The 18811-nt window shown below is 35.9% G+C and overlaps 2 protein-coding genes across 2 annotated transcripts; both read left to right on the top strand.

Moving 5' to 3' along the window:
- The first annotated feature begins 1163 nt into the window (after positions 1-1163).
- LOC109239569 (uncharacterized protein At4g38062) lies at positions 1164-6992 on the top strand. Its single transcript, XM_019406148.1, has 2 exons — positions 1164-1318; positions 3143-6992. Exon 2 carries the CDS (start codon positions 3176-3178, stop codon positions 6836-6838), a length of 3663 nt encoding a protein of 1220 aa, XP_019261693.1. The 5' UTR covers positions 1164-1318; positions 3143-3175; the 3' UTR covers positions 6839-6992.
- Positions 6993-10072: 3080 nt separating this feature from the next.
- On the top strand, positions 10073-18499 carry LOC109239570 (mechanosensitive ion channel protein 2, chloroplastic). The gene is made up of 14 exons (XM_019406149.1): positions 10073-10196; positions 10786-11021; positions 11115-11174; positions 11618-11775; positions 12601-12724; positions 12810-12907; positions 13002-13115; positions 14762-14822; positions 14936-15085; positions 15238-15348; positions 15487-15654; positions 15752-15865; positions 16732-16788; positions 17123-18499. Exons 2-14 carry the CDS (start codon positions 10935-10937, stop codon positions 18065-18067), a joined length of 2247 nt encoding a protein of 748 aa, XP_019261694.1. The 5' UTR covers positions 10073-10196; positions 10786-10934; the 3' UTR covers positions 18068-18499.
- Positions 18500-18811: the final 312 nt, after the last annotated feature.

Below are 18811 nucleotides of genomic sequence, written 5' to 3' on the forward strand. Positions count from 1 at the left end.
AGTATGGTGCCTTTTTTTAATACACTGTTTAAGTGATAAAACCTAGAGTAGTTGGAACTTATTAACATAATTTATATCCTAGTTATGAAGATTTTTTTGTTTTTTGTTTTTTGTTTTTGGTTGAAATAAGTTCTTTAAATAGAAACTTTGAGTACATAGTTAAGAGTTTGCTTTAATTAACTTAATTTAAATTATTGATATTAATATAAGACACGTGTCACCCATCCAAATAAAAACTTGGAAAAATGGAGATATTAGGAAATAAAGAGGAGTTAGATCCGGGGCCCTTTGGGTATGGTGAGTTTACATGGTTGAGCTTCAACACCATCTTATTCATTTGACAATCGTATAACTTGATTTGAGATATATTCAAGTCTGATACTAAATTTTATTTTTTTTAATAACATGACCATGTACATATGTATAAAATTACACTCGATAACCTTGAAAATAAATGGTCTTAATTTTTTGTCCCTTGCTTGTCTCATAGGCAAACCTTTAAGGTCCAAAATCAAAAAGTGTTGCTCATGAGGGAAGCGACGGGCAACAATTGTTAAACTTAAAGTTTTACCCACGAGGTAACCGGTGTCAAGAAATTAATAGTAGCACTGAAGTGTCCTATTTGTGTAAATCACCCTTCTTGAATTTCACTAGGTCCAGAAAAAAAGAGAGGCAAAGATCAGTTTTAGCTCGCGGCTGAAACTATTTTATATTCAGTAGTCGCAAAAGTGCATAAAATTTTTATATTTTGTATTTACATTCGGCTATTATTTTGAAAGCGGCTATACAGTATCATTTTTCCCACAAAAAAAATATTTGGGCTTTTTTAACTTTTAGCCCGCGCCAGAAACTATTTACATTCGGTAGGCGAAAAAGTGTATAAAATTCGTATATAACATACAGAATATATATATAAAAAATAAAAAAAACCGGCTATTACTTTGAGAGCGGCTATACAATATCACTTTCCCACAAGACATAAGATTTTTACTAAGATTTCTGATTTGGGCCTCTACTTTTTGAGCCCGAATCTGGAAATTATACAAACGTTGAATGGGCTAATGATGTCAACGGCTAGTTAACAAGAGATCCGAAACCAACGGCGTTAAACGACAAACGGTAATTCCGATCGTCAATCTTCCCCGTTAACGAAATTCAAATCTATAAAAACACTTTCCATTTCACAACGGCTACTATCTGACATTTCTCATCTTTAACAACACAAAAAAGCCCATCAATTGAATTTCTTCAACCTCCAACTTAAACCCAAATTCTCTTTTTCTGTTGAATGGAATACAACCCAAAATCTTACTGTCAGGTATTTTCATAAACACCTAATTTCTTCATTCTTATTTCTTGATTATTGCAATAAAAAGCTTTGATCTTGTTCTGTTTAAGTTCTTGCTGGTTTTTTAATATGTGGGTATTCAATAAATTCATTGGATTTTTCTGTTCTCTTTTTTTGTTTTCTTTCTATCTTGATTCTGCAAATATGTGGTTGCTTTATACTAAGAAATTGCAGCTTTTGATTTTTGTGGAAGTGTCTGAATAAACTAATAATGTTGTATAAATGTATGTATAATGTTGGAAATGAGGTTAAAGGTTTTATTATTCTTAGACTGTAATTGTATAACGTGGAACTTTCTGAACTTCCATTCCAGAATGTGATTAATTTTAGTTTAGAAGGGGAGCATTGACGTAACTGGTAAAGTTGCTGCCATGTGACCAGTAGGTCACGGGTTCGAGCTGTGGAAACAACCTCTTGCAGAAATGCATACAATAGACCCTTATGATCCGGCCCTTCCCGGACCTCGCGCATAGCGGGAGCTTAGTGCACCGGGCTGCCGTGTTTTAAGGCGTGAATTAAACTAGGTCATGGTTGTGCTAATTGTTGTCATTTAGTTATCATGTTTTAAGAAAAATAGTTGTTTCAATATATTTGCCATTTAGAAATCCAGAGAGAATTAATTATTAATTTTTTCACCTTCACCTGTACTCTAATGAATGTGGGGAGACTAATATGGTGAAAGCAAAAGTAGTTCTTAATAAATTGAGATCAAAAAATAAATAATAGTAAGTTAGTTAAATAATCCTTTTAATTAATGTTTTCTTAAGAGGTGCGCAAAAAGCAAATATAACAAGTAAAAAGGGTATAAAAGGAGTATACTTCTACTTGTGTGGATTGTTTAGTGCAAATCCATGGATGGGGAAATAAGTAAAGACTGCCAGATCATGTTTATAGAGTGAAGATGTCCATAATTTTATCCATTTCATTATAGAAAGATTAAAAGTGTCACCTCTGAACAGAAAAAGCTTAAATCTTGGACTTCTGTGGAGACAGATTGTGAACAAGGGCACCTAGTTATAGGCAGTTTATTACGATATGAAAACTCAGCTCCTTTGAACCTTTCCAAAGGTCTAGTTTTTGGGAGTAAGAGCTTGTGGGATCAACACTTAGCTGCTCCCCCTATATAGTTTTTGCTTTTGGAGATTCTAGCTTAACTCAAAAGCTGCAGTGTAAATGCAAAAACCTTTTGCCAACAGCTTCAATTTGTTTGTTTCAGATTTTACCTTTTTGTAGGTTGAGATTATAGTGTATGCAGTTTATGTATGCAATAAACTTATGGTAGTTTGTATTCTATTATTGGTAAATCTGTATTACTACCTATTGATCATTCCGCTTGTTTTCTTATTATCTTATTGTTGTTACTGCTTGTTGCTACTGCTTTCTTTTCTTTTTTCCTTGAGCCCGGGGGTCTATCGGAAACAGCCTCTCTACTTTCAAGGTAGGGGGTAAGGTCTGCGTACACTACCCTCCTCAGACCTCACTTGTGGGATTATACTGGGTTTGTTGTTGTTGTTGTTTTTTGTTATGTTGTTAGCTCTGATTTTATGATTGTTTGTGTATATGCTTATGCATGCAATAAACTTGTGATATTTTATTTGTTTCAGTTCTGATCTTTTTTGAGATTGATATTATAGTTTGTCCAGTTTATGCATGCAATAAACTTATGATTGTTTGTTTGTTTCAGTTACTGATCCTTGTTGAGATCGCTATTATAGTTTGTCCAGTTTATGAATGCAAGAAACATAAGAATTAGATCATGTTTTGATGCTGGAATTATCTCTTATTTGCAAACAGGTGATTTAGTAGATCTAGCTGTGGCTTGAGGAAATGGAAACAGTACATGAAGCACTAGATGAGGCCAAACTTGAAATTGAAAAGCTCAGGGCAAACTACCAAAGTAAAGCTGAGTTATGCGATAACTTGAAACGAGCCCAAAACGAGCTAGTAACCAAGAATCGGGAGGCAAATTTGAAAGTAGAGAAGCTCACTCATGAATTGACTGGGAAAGAAGATGAACTTGCTGTCACGAAACAACTGTACGAAGCAATTGAGGCGAAACTAAAAGATAAGGAGACTGCTGTCAAGCATCTAAGCTCTACAAATGATAAGCTTCGTGCTGACTATGCTGAGATGCTTCGAAAATGTGAAGAAGAGAATAAAGGGTTGGCATTGGCTTTAGATGGTGCCAATGCAACCAATATGGATTTGGAGCATCAGGTTCGTTCTCTCAAACAAGAAATTGAAGGGCTAAGGAAAGATGCATCGGCTTCACAGAAGAGAAAGTCCTCGGAAGATGAGAAGAGAGCCAAAGACACCAAAGAGCTGAGAGACAATAACGATATGCTACTGGATATAGAGGAGGAAAACAGGAAGCTCGCGGATCAACTAAAATGGAGGAAGGAACAGTTCATGAATCTGGAGGAGGCTCATGGCAAGCTCAGGCAACAACTTCAAAAATGTGAAGAAGAGAATAAAGGGCTGGCATTGGCTTTAGATGGTGCTAACTCAAATAATATGGATCGGGAGCAACAGATTCGTTCTCTCAAACAAGAAGTTGAAGGGCTAAGGGAATTTGTATCGGCTTCACAGAAAAAGTCCTCGGACGCTGAGAAGAGAGCCAAAGCATCCAAAGAGCCGAGACACAATGATGATATGCTACTTGATATGGAGGAGGAGAACAGGAAGCTCGCCGATCAGCTAAAATGGAAGAAGGAACAGTTCAGTCATCTAGAGGAGGCTCATGGCAAGCTCAGGCAACAGCTTCGAAAATATGAAGAAGATAATAGAGGGCTGGCATTGGCTTTAGATGGTGCAAATGCAACTAATTTGGATCAAGAGCAACAAATTCGTTCTCTCAAACAAGAGATTGAGGGGCTACGGGAATTTTTATCATCTTCACAGAAGAAGTCGTCTGAAGCTGAGAAGAGAGCGAACGCATCCAAAGAGCTGAGACACAATGATAATGTGCTACTTGAGATGGAGGAGGAAAACAAGAAGCTCACCGATCAACTTAAATGGAAGAAAGAACAGTTCAGTCATTTGGAGGAGGCTCATGGAAAACTCAGGCAACAACATCAAGAGGAGGAGAAAGAATGGGTAAAGGAGAGATGCACATTGCTGGATGAGATTTCTAAGCTGCAGTTGAATTTAGATTCTCAGCTTAGAATATCAAAAGATCTTGAAAGCCGATTGTGGATTTGCAATCAGGCTTTAGCTCATGAAGAAAGCAGGAGAAAGCTACTGGAAGTTCAACTTGCCGAGTCTAAAACATCCTTTGATAGTGTCTGTGCAGAGTATGAGGAATCAAAGTCTACAATTGAGAGCTTGACAAGTCAGAGGGACAAAGAAATTGCGAATCTAAGAGACATATTGGGCACAAGGGATGCACTTCACAAGGAAATGGAGTACCAATTCAGGAGGCTAGAGCAAGAAAATCATGAACTGATGACATCCCTTAAAGAATTCCAGGAAGCAAAAATTCAAGAAGCTGGAGCTTCTTCTTCTTCCTTGTCAAAACTCCGAAACAAGCTCAAAGGCGTGGAGCAGGTGCACAAGGACTGTTTTAGAAATCTCAAAGCCAAAGAAGCTGAATGGGCTTCTAAATTGGAGCAACTTACGTGGGAGCTTGATTGCTGCAAGTCTTCATTACAGAGCAAAGACACTTTAATAACTGAACTTCAAGAGGAGTTAGAGACATGTGAATCACTGACACTGCAGTTAACACTACAGAATGAGGAGACTTCAATGATGCTGTTAGTGTTAAAATCTCAGTTTTTGGAGCTCCATCAAAGAGTTGCTGATGATTATGCTTCTATAGAACTGGAAAAGAGAGAAGGAGTTGAGAATATTTCTACTCTAATCAAGCAGCTGAATACGAAGAATGAAGCTCTTGTTAGAGTTCAGAAAGATCTTGAAAAGGAGCGTGAAAAGGTAGCACTGCTATCAGAAAAGGTCGAGTCGTTGAACTCTGAAGAACAACAACAGCAGCTTCCTTTACAAAGAGAGGTTGATACACTGAAGAAAATGCTAAAAGAAGCATCGGCTTCTCAACATCATTTAAAGGAGCAGGTATTGCATACAAAGAGTGACTTGAAACAAGTTCGCGATGCCTTGGATAGAGCAAATGAAGAACTAGCTGAAAGTTTCAGTGAAGGAAATGAACTGGAATTTGAATTGCAGGTGTGGAAATCTGTTGCTGAAAAGTTGAAAGCCAGCCTGGAAGAAAACCAACAAATGAGGAGACAAGTAGAAGCCTCCCTTCTTGCCCAAGCCGATGTTGAATTTGACCTCAAACTAGAGACAGAAAGCCTTGAACTCAAGCTAGCAGAAAAAGATAGAAGAGTGAATGAACTCCAGCAGCAGCTCTTCGACTTGAATGAGGAACTCCAGAGAAGGGAACAGAAAGCACTGCTCAATGATGATGACAAGAAGATCTCTCAGGATCTTCAGAAGGAGGTGGAGTATTTGGAGCAAGAATGGGTGAGAAAAGAGCTTGAAGGTGCCATTTTAGCACAAGTGGAAGCAGAAACAAAGCATAAGAACGAGAAAGAGAACCTTCATCAGCTTGTTGACCTTGAACTCAAGCTGGCAGAAAAAGATAGAAGAGTGAATGAACTCCAGAAGCAGCTCTTCGACTTGAACGAGGAATTTCAGAGAAGGGAACAGAAAGCACTGCTCAATGTTGATAAGAAGATCTCTCAGGATCTTCAGAAGGAGGTGGAGTATTTGGAGCAAGAATGGGTGAGAAAAGAGCTTGAAGGTGCCATTTTAGCACAAGTGGAAGCTGAAACAAAGTATAAGAACGAGAAAGAGAGCCTCTACCAGCTTGTTGAAGAGAAAGACCACAGAATATATGATCTCCAGCAGCTTGTCAACTCACTGGAAAATGAATTTGAAAGTTTAACTAGTTCATTCTCAGTCAGACTCTCAGAGATGCAAGCAGAGGTTGATATGTTTCATAAAACTTGGGAGAAGATGAGAACAGCTGAGATTCTGAAGGAGATTGAAATACAGATGAGGAACTTGGTGATTGCTGAGTTGGAAAATGATTTGTCCGTTTCTGTTGGAGAAAGGACAGAGCGTGAAGCTGAGCTAGAAGTGAAAAGATCAGAGATAGACGTGTTGCAGCTTAGACTTGAAAAACAAATAAGAAGTTCGGATATTGTGATCAAGAAACTTCATGGAGAAAAAGCGAAGCTTCTTGACGATGTCAATGAATTGTCATCAGACAAGGACAAGTTGCTTGATACTTTCATGCGACTATCAGAAAGAATTGACCTGATATCTAAGGAAGATATGCAGTTAAGTGAGAGTTTGGAAAGGATGGTACAAAACTGTGACAACAGCAGTATGTTGGAAACAGACTTGAAATGGGATGATGAATTTGATCCTGTTAAAGAGAATAAAAATAGACGACAGCCTTCCACTCCAACCAAGAGATTAGAAGCTATTATTGATGATAGATCGCCGTTGAGATCTCTCAACAATTAGCTTGTGTAATTCAGAATAGGGAAGAGAAGTTATTTTTTGTATAGCTTCTTGAAAAATGTAGTCTTTAGTCATCTTTGTTATTTACTTATTTAAGAAACCAAGGAAAACTGTCATTTACATCTGCATTTTGACTTCTAATCTTCCATTTTCTTTATCTTTCAGCACCAATCAAACATAAAAAAGAGAAAAATAACCTCATCAAATACCATTTTCAAAAAGGAAGAATTTAATAATAAAATGAAGAACCAAGATATGACTTCTCTATGAGCAAAATATTTGGTATTCTCAGTCATATCCACATTCTGATAGGAACTCTACTCACTATTCAATGGCATTGGATTTTCCTTTGGGAATTCTTGGGATTATCAATTTATAATTACCAAAGTAGGAGTTGTAAATATAAGCAACCATGATTTAGTTAAAAGTTTCTTAGGTTGATTGTGCAATTTTCACATCAAAAAGTTGTAAAAATATTCTTATTTTATGCTCTTACAATGTGCATTCCTACATGCAAGTGCAAACCAGCAGGAGTAGAGTAGTTAGTTTATACATTGTATGTCAGCAAGAAACAACATCAAATTTCAACAATTAATTTTAAGCAAATCTTAATTAGTAGGATCGCCTTGATCTTAAAGAGCAAAAGAGCGGCCGAGGAAATTCCTGGATTATAATACATGTTAACTTATCATGTCAGTATACGAGTAAAAAATATCTTATATAAGTCAAAAAAAGTTCCAGCTCTATATCAAGATCATTATCATTAGTATCGATCTCAGCATGTCGTAATAATGTAAGAGAACTCCACATACCGAAAAGAAATTGACCTTATTACTAGAACATAATATAAACATTGGTGAGGCCCGAGAGAATGAAAAAGTACTTATTTGTCTGGTTCTCAGGCAGACATCCAAAAAGGACCACCTTTATATATATATATATATATTATATATATTATTATAATATATATATATTATATATATTTATATATATATAAGGATACGCCCGTTGCGCGTGTATTCTTATCTAAATGAGTACAATTTTTAAAAAATTATATTAAATTTCTGATTGAATCATGAAATAGATGTTAAGAACAAACTTGATTCTTGATTCTATTTTGCTAACTCATTAAAAAAAGAAACTTTGTCCGACAGGAGTTCTCAGTCATCTCAGTCGATATATTTAACATAAATTTTATTTAAGATTTATACTTTTATTGCTTTAATTTTACAAGTTACGCATCCTTTTTAGTTTTAACTAAATCATATAACTTTAAAGATTTAGAATTATTATATTTTTATTTTCAAAAAGCTATATATTCTTTTGTTTGTTCTAATTAAAAAGACATAAACAGGATGTCATCTAACTAACATAAGACATTAATACTACCTAGAAGGAGTAAAAATATGAAATCCATGTAAAAATCAGATTTAGAGTTTATTCTTTCAATCAATTCTCACGGATATAGTGTGTTAGTTTTCTTGTATTTATATAATCAGTTTTTATATTTTAATTGGGACGTTTTAAAAGTTAGTCTAATTTGATTCAAAAAGAAAATTATAATTGTTTTTTAAAATATTTTCATGAGAAAATTGTTACCAAAATAATTTTCTTGTATATTTTTTTGTAATCTATATTTTTATTTTGTCATGTTTATAAGCGTGCTCATAAGTAAACGACCAAATTAAAAAATAAAAAATAACATTCCTAATTTCTTCGTAGCAATGTATGTGCACGTAGTATAGAATATACTACTCCATTTAAATTTGATTTCAGCCTCATTCAACTCTCTAAAAAAAAGTTGTGTAAGACTATAAATATTTAATTAGAATTAAAAGCTAAACTAATAATAACGTGGACCATCTTTGAACAATTGTGGTTATATTTTTTNTATATATAATTTAATGAGTATTGTTGAAAAATTAGACAAGTGAGGATGTGAATGAATGAGCACTCGGTTTTATAAAGTACAAAAAATTGAATGAATTTAACGTTGATTGCATCACAACTGAAATGAGAGAACCCAGAAAATATACTTCCTCCGTCCCAACTTATGTGACTCCTTTTTTTAGTCAGCTCCCTTTCTATTATTGGTAACAATTCAACTTTAGATTTTCCTTTTTAACCCTTAATTAGATGATTTCTCGCTCACAACTTTCTACGATTTATTTAAGATTACAAGTTTTTAAATCTTCCTTTATTTCATAAACTCCATGTCCAGTCAAACACTTTCATATAAATTGGGACGACGAGAGTATAATTCATATAAGGAAAATAAATGATAAGTTAAATTATTAGATATAGTTACACAACTAACTAATGAATAGAGAAATATAATTCAGTAAAACGTAAAATAAGATTGACAGAAAATTATTTTGGTTGTATTAGTTAGTGAGAGAAATTGAGGTATTAAAAATTAATATGACAATAAAGATATAAATTTATCAATAATAAGAAATAATTGTATAAATAATCTGCTATATATAGAGAAATGTAATTTTGAGGCCCCCTTCCCCCACTAGCTAATATAGAAAGAGATTCCCGAATAGTAGTAGTCTCTATGAGTCCGTTTGGCTTAGCTGATTTAGAGTAGCTCGTAAACATTAGGTGTTGAAAAGCACTTTTAAGTGCTGAAGCTGATTTAAAAAAATAAGCAGTTACGTGTTTGGATAAAAGTGCTGAAATTAATAATAAGCAGCTGAAGAACTGGGTATACGAAAAGTTTTGTTCTAAAAAGAAGTATTTTAGGGATAGAATAGTAAATATTTTGGTCAAACCTAAAATGCTTATAAGCTGAAATTTGATAAGTTGGGGGAGACCAACTTATGACTTTTGGCTTATTTTTGGCTTATAAGCACTTTTAATTTTACCAAACGCGTAGATAAACCAAAAAGTGTTTATAAGTCAGTTTGACCAGCTTATAAGCTTAGCCAAACACCCTCTATGTCTCTATGTGAATCTCTTCCCTGATTCGGCCTGAATTTTATTTTTTTGACTGTCGCGCTTAAAATTTCATTTTATTTAACAGATGAAATTGTCATCCTATAATTCTAATTTTCTTTTTAATTTTCAAGAAATGTCATTTTATAATTGACCTTGGTGTTTTCTCATCACCTCACCTCAACCTCAAATTCCTATTATTCCAATGTGCCACGTGGCCTCGTTAATTGTATTTTTTCTTGTGGGACCTACTTTTGCAAAACACCATAGATCTCTCTCTTCTTACCACCTCCATCAACTTTTCTGTTGTTTTCTTGTTCTTGCAACCCATTATAAATACGACGTCGTTCGCCGCGTCCAATTCTATTTTTAGGGATTTCCCCCTCTCTATTCCCTCGATTAAGAGTCTGAATTTTGCGAGGTTAGCATCATCATCTTCTTATTCCTGTTAGCATTTCACTTATTTATTTTTTTATCTTTTGGAAGTTAGGGTTTTTGCTCAATTTTGCTAAAACTTTTTATTTTACATAGCAAGTTAAGGCTAGAAAATTGAAGAGACCCAGTTAAAAAGAGTTGATTTGTCATTCAAATTCAGCTTATGCCTTTTATTTTATTTTATTTTTTCAAAGTTGGCTTTTCTGCTCAATTTTGGCATAAAAATGCCACCCTGCTATAACTTTTTAGTAGTTTATATTGGAAGCCATTAGGCTAGAAATTTGAATTCTGTGAAAAAAAGAAAATACCCAGTTAAAAAGAGAATTCAACTTTTGTTTTTATTTTATTTTTATTCCTTTTGAAAGTTGGCTTTTTGCTGAATTTTGCTTCAAAAATTCAATCTTGCTATACTTTTTCAATTTATACTGGAAACTCCTTTAGGTTAGAAATTTCTATCCTGTTAAAAAGAAAAAAACAATTAAAAAGATTTGATTTTTCATTAAAATTCAACTTCCAAAGGCACATTAGTGATTCAATTTCAATTCTGATGCTGTTTCAAATTCTGGGTTTTGCAGATTTTTCCAAGAGAAGTAGAGGTTGTAGGGGAATCATCAATTTGATATACTTATTTTGCAGTTAGAAAGACTCTTGATGAATGTGGAGTAACCTATTTATTTTATATGCTGCCATTGATAGTTAATTGTCTGCTTAGGTTTGTCCAATAATGGCTGCTGCTGGTTCTTTGCAATTGTCTCATTATTTAGGGACTTGCAAGAACCATGAGCGCCTTAAGAAATATTCACCTGTACAGGTACCTTCCCGACTTGCTTATGTTTTTTTTTTCCCCGCATCACTAGTTCTTTTTACCATGTCATTTGACTTAGTCGGACTTACTTCCTTATAGAATACAATAGGAAGGAGCAGGTGGCGTTCTTGCTGCACGAGTTTGTCATCTTTATCATCGGTAAGGACTTTTGATTGCACATGGATGACTTCTTTGGATAACAGAAAGATTGGTGTAAATTGTGTTTAACTTCCTTCTCCCTCTCCTCTTCCCTTGCCCGTACTGTTCTTACTGAGGATTGCGTTGGAAACACTGCCTTATTTATCTCATTTTATAGAAACTCTTTGTCGCTTTGCCTTCACTATCCTGGTTAAAAGAAAGAAAGGAAAACTCCAAGAGAAAAACGAGGTGGCAATCTTGTAAACATGTAAAAGAATTAGTTCGTTGGGTATTATTTCATAGGATAGTGTAATCTATGCAAATAATGTGCTTATGCTTTTTCCTTGTTGATATCTTCTCTGTTATTCTGGCGTGGTAACGCGCTTGAATAAAGAGGATCAGGGGTTCTGAAATTTAATCTAAACTCACTAAGTTTTCTCTTTTGTGTTTTGTTACATCTTCAGCGGCAGGACTCTTGGAGTATCCATCATGTAAGAGGATTGCAAGTGAAGAAACATGTGCTCCCATATAGAAGCCATTTGTTCAAGTGTAATTCTTTCCTAAAACCAGAGCAAGCTTTTGACATTTCTTCTGTAAAGAATGCTGCTATTATACTGAAAAGGTAATTTTCGTTTGTATTCAATCACGCAAGATTATGCATGTATCATTTTCTATATGTACCTGCATAAATACAGATTTGTGTTAAGATGAAAAAATGAAATTTAAGGTTAGATGAGGATAGTTTGAAGAACGTTGAATTAGGAGGATTGCTATATGCTATATTAAGTTAAAGAAGCATGTACATCATGTGGCGGAACCCTTTACTTTTTCTGGATATAATCATATTGAAGTTGAGTTTTGGTGTGTTATAATGGTTTTCAAACTATTGTAAATAGGATGAGGTCCGCCTGCTGATTTTGAGGAGAAAGCAATTGTGTCTTTATGCACAATTTCAACTCATATGAGCATGTGCTTAGCGGCAGCAGCCAGATTTCACCGTGTTTACTTTTTTAACATAGGATGGAATCGAATAGCGAATGCACTTGCGGTTAAGACAGGTCCTGCATCTCCTACCTAATGCAATTGACCGACCCGCCATTTCTTTCCTTCAATAATGCCTTCGCTTTCACTCCCCGATGGGGGTCCTTTTCACTCTTCCCTCACGGTACTACTTCGCTACCTCTTTAGTTGCCGCCCCCTACTTTTCGCAATTACTACCACAAGAAAGTCGCCCCTATCTCTATAGGGGCTTATGCACTCCACGACCTTCTTATGTTATGGGGTCTCGAAGACTGAATTTAGTTCTTTTTTGAATTTCCTCAGTTCGGATTCTTGTCTGCGGTGGGAGATGCATTCTGGTGCGATGTCTCCGGTTTAGACACCAGGCGATAGTTTATATTGTTTCCTCTTAAAGGTTAATTAAGAAGCTTATTGTTGATTCATGCAGATCATACAATAGCTTACAAGGCAGCCCACTTATGCTTAAGTTGCTTCCAGCAATTGGAATCCTTGCTTTTGCAATTTGGGGTCTTGCGCCAGTACTGCGTCAAAGTAGAAACATACTCCTCCATGTATGAGTATGTTTTAGTTCTGTTTCTTTCTATGTATAACTCTTTGGCTTTTTCAGTTTGACAATATTGTCTGATTACGCTGCAGAAGAGTGATAACAGCTGGGGAAAGAGTGGTACATATCATGTAACGACCTTTTATCTTCAACCTTTGCTGTTGTGGACTGGGGCAATGCTTGTCTGCAGGTTAGGTCATTTAAATGCAAGCATATATCTTTCCCTCTCGTTGACTGATATACTTCTTGATGGCAAGCTGATGCATGAAATATATTTCTTACAGAGCATTGGAACCCATGGTGCTACCCACAGAAGCTAGTCAAGTTGTTAAACAACGACTTCTGAATTTTGTAAAATCATTGTCTACTGTGCTAGCCTTTGCATATTGTTTGTCCAGGTAATTGTGGTTTCTGATGATCTTAAAAGAATCCCTTTGTAGCCAATCATTTATCTAGTATTAATATTTATGATTTATGGGCGAACAACGGGAATCGAACAAGTATCTGTTTATAAAGCTCCAAAATGGTATTTTCTTTTAACCCAAATTTTTTCTCTTGTTATCACTCAGGAAAAAATCGGAAGATATAATCAATAAATAGAAGTACGTCTTGTTCATTAACATCTTGGAAATATTCCGCCATAGTTAGGGCAGTCAAACCTATGCTCGAATATCAAAATATTTTGAACATGGGTTTTCATGGTTCAAGTGTATCTTGTCTTTAGTACGACTTATATTTAAATAAAACCTCTTCAACCAACTAATCTTGTACAAAATTTTATGATGAAATATGAAAAAATTACAAAATAAATTTTTTAGAGCAGAAGACATTTTGTGAGACTTTATGAAGAAATCATGACCACCAAAATCAGTGGCGTAATGCTAAGGTTTCTACTGATTTTTGTGTTAATATTGTCTACTTGGAGTGTCATATTGCAATTGGGTAAACAGTTGTCCATATATTGGCATGTGTCTTGTGCTTTCATTTTCTACTCCCTTCTAGTTAGGTGACTGCATTAACTTGCAGCGAGATCAAGTGAAGAAAGTTTTGGAATATATAATATATATAGATATGCATTATATCAGAATTGATAAGATGTGTGTTTAAAAAGTACTTTGCTAAACTGTGAGTCAAGACTAGCATAAGATAAAGTAGCGGTATCGTGTATTTGTTTAATATCTTAGAGATGGAGAGCCAGGTCAGGTCAGATAAACTGGAACAGATTAGAGAGCGAAAAGCCTCTTACATTGCTGTGGGAGCATCTCTTAAGCTTTCTTGTACCATTTTGTTACATGACTGGATGTTAGTTATTTTACAATAATCACGAATTTGATAATACCATTTCCGTAAAGCTGTAATGCTGCTTAATAAGTGCCTTAGTATCCTAACTTCGCTCCAATAAAATTCTCTATTTAATACATGTAACTGTATTGACTATACTACAGTACTTGGAATCAGCGGATGACCTGCTTTGATGTCTTTTTTCTGTATGAGATTGGCAATATGTTAGCACTCAGGGGTCGTTTGGTTCGAAGACAAGTTATACGGGGATTGTAATGCAGGGATTAGTTATGCAGGGATTAGTAATACATGGATTACCTCTTGTTGGGTGTTGGCTTTATTGCACAAAATTGGATGTAGAAGTTATCATTTAAAAGATTTGTTTTTTTTTAAAACTAAAAAGCAATGAGTTTACAATTATACCCTTGGATGCTTGACCTTCATTGGCTTCTAGGAAAAAGACAAGGGTACTTTTGTCCTTTTGGTGCTTTATCCATATATGAGTTATACATGGATAAGTCATTCCATGTTGGTGGTATATGGTGTATTAAGTTATGCATGATTCGAATTACAAACCAACCATTGGTTTAACTTATACCAAATTATATACCGTGATTATTTTCCATATACATCATACTGAATGACCCTTCAGTGTTCTCTGTTCTCCTGCAGTTAAAATTTATTTATACCAATGTAATTTTTGCTTCACTAATAACTGTTTGTTGTATCTTCTTAAGAGTAAGCCTTGAATGATTGAATGCAGTGTTATTCAACAAGCACAGAAGTTTTTCATGGAGACAAGTGATACAAATGATACTAGAAATGTAAGGACCTATTGGATTTGTTAGTGTCCTTCAATATATTTTGTTTCTTTTGATGAAAGTAATTATTGTTAGTCTCAATTGATATAGTAATTTTGTTTATTGCTTCTTGGCAGATGGGCTTCCAATTTGCTGGTAGAGCTGTGTATACTGCAGTCTGGGTCGCAGCTGCGTCATTGTTCATGGAGTTGCTAGGTTTCTCTACACAGAAATGGTTAACAGCGGGAGGACTTGGTACTGTCTTGCTGACACTTGCTGGACGTGAGGTCTGTTTCTCAGTTTATCTTGCTGTAACCAATATTCAAGCTCATCTTCGTCTAGACATGGAAAAGGCAGTTTATAGTTTATAGTTTATAGCTCTTGTTCGAGTTTGATGAAGATGGTGATGCAATTACTCTTGTGATTTTGTTGTTGTCAGATATTCACCAATTTTCTTTCAAGCATCATGATCCATGCCACGCGTCCATTTGTTCTTAATGAATGGATTCAAACCAAGATTGAAGGCTATGAAGTTTCTGGCACAGTTGAGGTATGAAGTATGAACTTGCTCTTGAGGGAAAACCCTGCTTTTAATGTTTGAGATCAGAAGAATGAATGAGCTTTTTCCTCTAGCATTCTCTTTTAACTTTACCACGACTCATACAAATTTCGATATTGGTTTTCATAGCATGTGGGCTGGTGGTCCCCCACAATCATAAGAGGCGAGGACCGAGAAGCTGTTCACATACCAAACCACAAGTTTACAGTTAATGTTGTCAGAAATCTGACTCAGAAAACTCATTGGCGTATTAAAACTCACCTAGCCATCAGTCATTTGGATGTCAGTAAGATAAATGTGAGCATTACTTCATTCTCATCTCCAACATAATATAGTGAAATAAGTTACACTATTGATGTTTGACTTCAATGCTATCATGACTTCTTTTCTGTAGAATATTGTAGCTGACATGCGCAAAGTTTTGGCGAAGAATCCCCAAGTTGAGCAACAGAGGTTGCACAGAAGAGTATTCCTGGAGAATGTCAACCCTGAAAATCAAGCCCTGTTGGTTAGTGTCAATATTTGAGGATTAACATGCTGTGACTTTTGGATGGATTGTCGTTATCAGTGCAAATGCTGCTGCTTTAGTTACCTGTTTTTCTGACCAGTTTGTTTTGGAAATGATCTTGGGTACTAAATTCTTTTCTCTCGAGTTTAAGAGTACCGGTCTGCTTCCAAATTTACTTTTTTTAGAGTAAATTTGGTTTTCCATACCCCGTGGCTCTGCTGCTTTGGTTCTTTCCTGATATAAGGGGCTAGAATTGTATCTTGATTGAAGTTGGTAGACTGTTTTGACGAAGAAGTAGGGCTGTTTATACTTCCAAATTAAATGTTTCTATTGCAGTTCCCAAATAGGATGCATAGAAAGAAAGCATAATGTGTAAACTCAAGGCAAACTAATTTATGCCAACTTACTGAAGACTTGTGCTTTATGGTTATCAGTGAGACTATCTATAAGTGCACCGTACCTCAAGACCAATTTACCTTGAGTGTGTGAATATTATCGAATTGATGGCCTTTCCATTTGCTAGTCACCCTGCTTGCCTGCTTTCTATGAGCTATCACTTTGGGTTGTGGCTAACCCATCCATTTGGCGTATGACACCAATGGTTGTTTGCATGTGTGTGTGTGTGTGTGTGTGTGTGTGTTTATATCGGTTCGGTAAGTGAGAGACTCAGAAACACTCAAGGACAGGGCCATTTGTGCTGTTCGAGATGTTCTCCGTTTCTGTTTGTCTCTTTCAGTCTCTCTCTCTCTCTCTCTCTCTCTCTCACACACACACACACACACAAAATGCTGCTTGACATTCTTGAAATGTTATTCAGTTGGTGGTTCTTTTTCACTCTTAAATATCTGCTTCATTTTTTTGTGCAGATCTTGATATCCTGCTTTGTCAAGACGTCACACTTCGAAGAATACTTGTGTGTCAAGGTGAGGGAAGATCCTGCTACAACTTAATTTTTTTTTCAGGAATTCTCTATGCAAGAATTTCTATAATCCAGAGTATTTTGTAAAACAGTAAAATGATCCATCCTCAATTTGCAGTCACTGTTTTCTGTAACTTTAGTATTTCAACAGTAAAATGATCCATAACCCTCCCATCCCCGTTCCCAAAAAAGTCAAGTAATTGATGAAATGAAAGTTGGAACCTGCTTGTTAAGTGGTCATTTAATTTCAGGAAGGATGCTTCTTTATTGCTAGTCGGTTTTGTTTGGAGATTTGCTCATTTAGATTTGACTTTTTCTTTTTTCTTGGATGATATTAGGAAGCTATTTTGTTAGATCTTCTCAGAGTCATTCGTCATCACCGAGCTCGGCTTGCCACTCCCATCCGTACGGTTCAGAAAATATATAGTGATGCTGACTTGGAAAACATACCATACGATTCTGCCTTCAACCGTGGAGCAGCATCAACTCGTCCATTGCTACTGATTGAGCCATCTTATAAGATCAACGGGGAAGATCGCACTAAAGCTCGACCGATTCGTGTGAATGGCGAAGAAGACACCAAGGAAAAGGCTACCACGAAATCGGCACCTGATAGCAAGGTTGAGACGAAGAGCGGACCTGCATCTGATCCTAAAGTCAAAGAAACAGTTCCAGCTAACTCTCATGGTAAAGATGTGTCAATTTCTGACTTGAAACTTGATCCCAAAGTTGACAAAGTGGCACATGCTGAAACCAAAGATGACCTTAAAACACCGTCTGATCCAAAACCGAGTAAGGTGACAGTGAAAACCACCTCAAAACCTATCTCCAAAGCTGATTCAAAGTCTGCAGAAGCACCAACTATTGATTCCAAAGATCTCTCAGAGAACAGCTCTAGCAACAAGCAAGTTAAGAGAAATACAGTTGATAATTCTGCAGCTTCTCCATCATCAGATGTGAGAGAGAAAACAGGCGGTGTCTCATCTACTTCTAAACGAGAGGATGAAAGGCTAGCAGCTACACAACCATCTGTATCATCAAAGCCTGCATTGGAAGAAAACATTGTTCTTGGTGTTGCTCTTGAGGGTTCGAAGAGAACTCTTCCAATTGAAGAAGAGATGTCGCTGCCATTAAATCCAACGGAGTCCAAAGAATTGGCTACTAGCCGTAGTAGTAATGCTTCTACCATTGCAGAGAAAGATAAACAAGATGGGCAGCGTTCAAATCGTCCTAATTCTGCAGCTCCCGATCAATCAGGCAAAAGGCCCTCTACTGGCAATTGACCCTGCCTGTGTTTTCACTAACCCGTGTGAAACTAATTCTTAGTCATCAATACCAGATTTGATGCTATATGGTACATTGAGATAGTTGTCTCGATGTCCATGATGGTGAAGTTTTTAGCCTATCACTCCAGTATAAAAATGGAGAAATTAGAACTTACTCATGTTAGTTTGTAGTGGTTGTGGATGTATGTATTATATTTATTAGTATGTCTCCAGTTTGACACTTCCAGTAGCAAAATTTTTGGCCATTGGCCAGCTCGAACAACTTCTATAGGAGTTGTGACATTCTCATTTATGCTGGTTAACAGCAGAAATACACATTGCTGCATTTGGGTGATGTATCTCTAACCAAATATCCTTCAAGATAGTCAACAGCTGGTCTGCACAATCTTTGTATTTCACCCTTAACCAAGAGTTTTGAATTTGGATATTTATTGTCTCGGATTTGAGTAAAAATTTGAATTATTCTGGCCAGTAAGTCTTACATACCAGATCATTAGAAAAAATAAAACCTCTCTTTGCATTTGTTCTGAGAATTATTTACACACCTTGAAAAGAAACAATTGCAGTGTTTTGTGGTTAGTGGTTAAGCAGGCTCGTATTTTATATGTGTTTATTCCTTTCGCTTCGATTGATCTATCACCTTTGCTTCTTGTCATTGCTACTTATGTTTCTGCTTCTTCCTCATTTTGTGTTGAACCAAGGGTGTTTCGAAAACAACCTCTGGGGCAAGATCTGTGCACA

This window comes from Nicotiana attenuata, unplaced genomic scaffold, assembly GCF_001879085.1.
Source record: "Nicotiana attenuata strain UT unplaced genomic scaffold, NIATTr2, whole genome shotgun sequence".
Classification (NCBI taxonomy): domain Eukaryota; kingdom Viridiplantae; phylum Streptophyta; class Magnoliopsida; order Solanales; family Solanaceae; genus Nicotiana; species Nicotiana attenuata.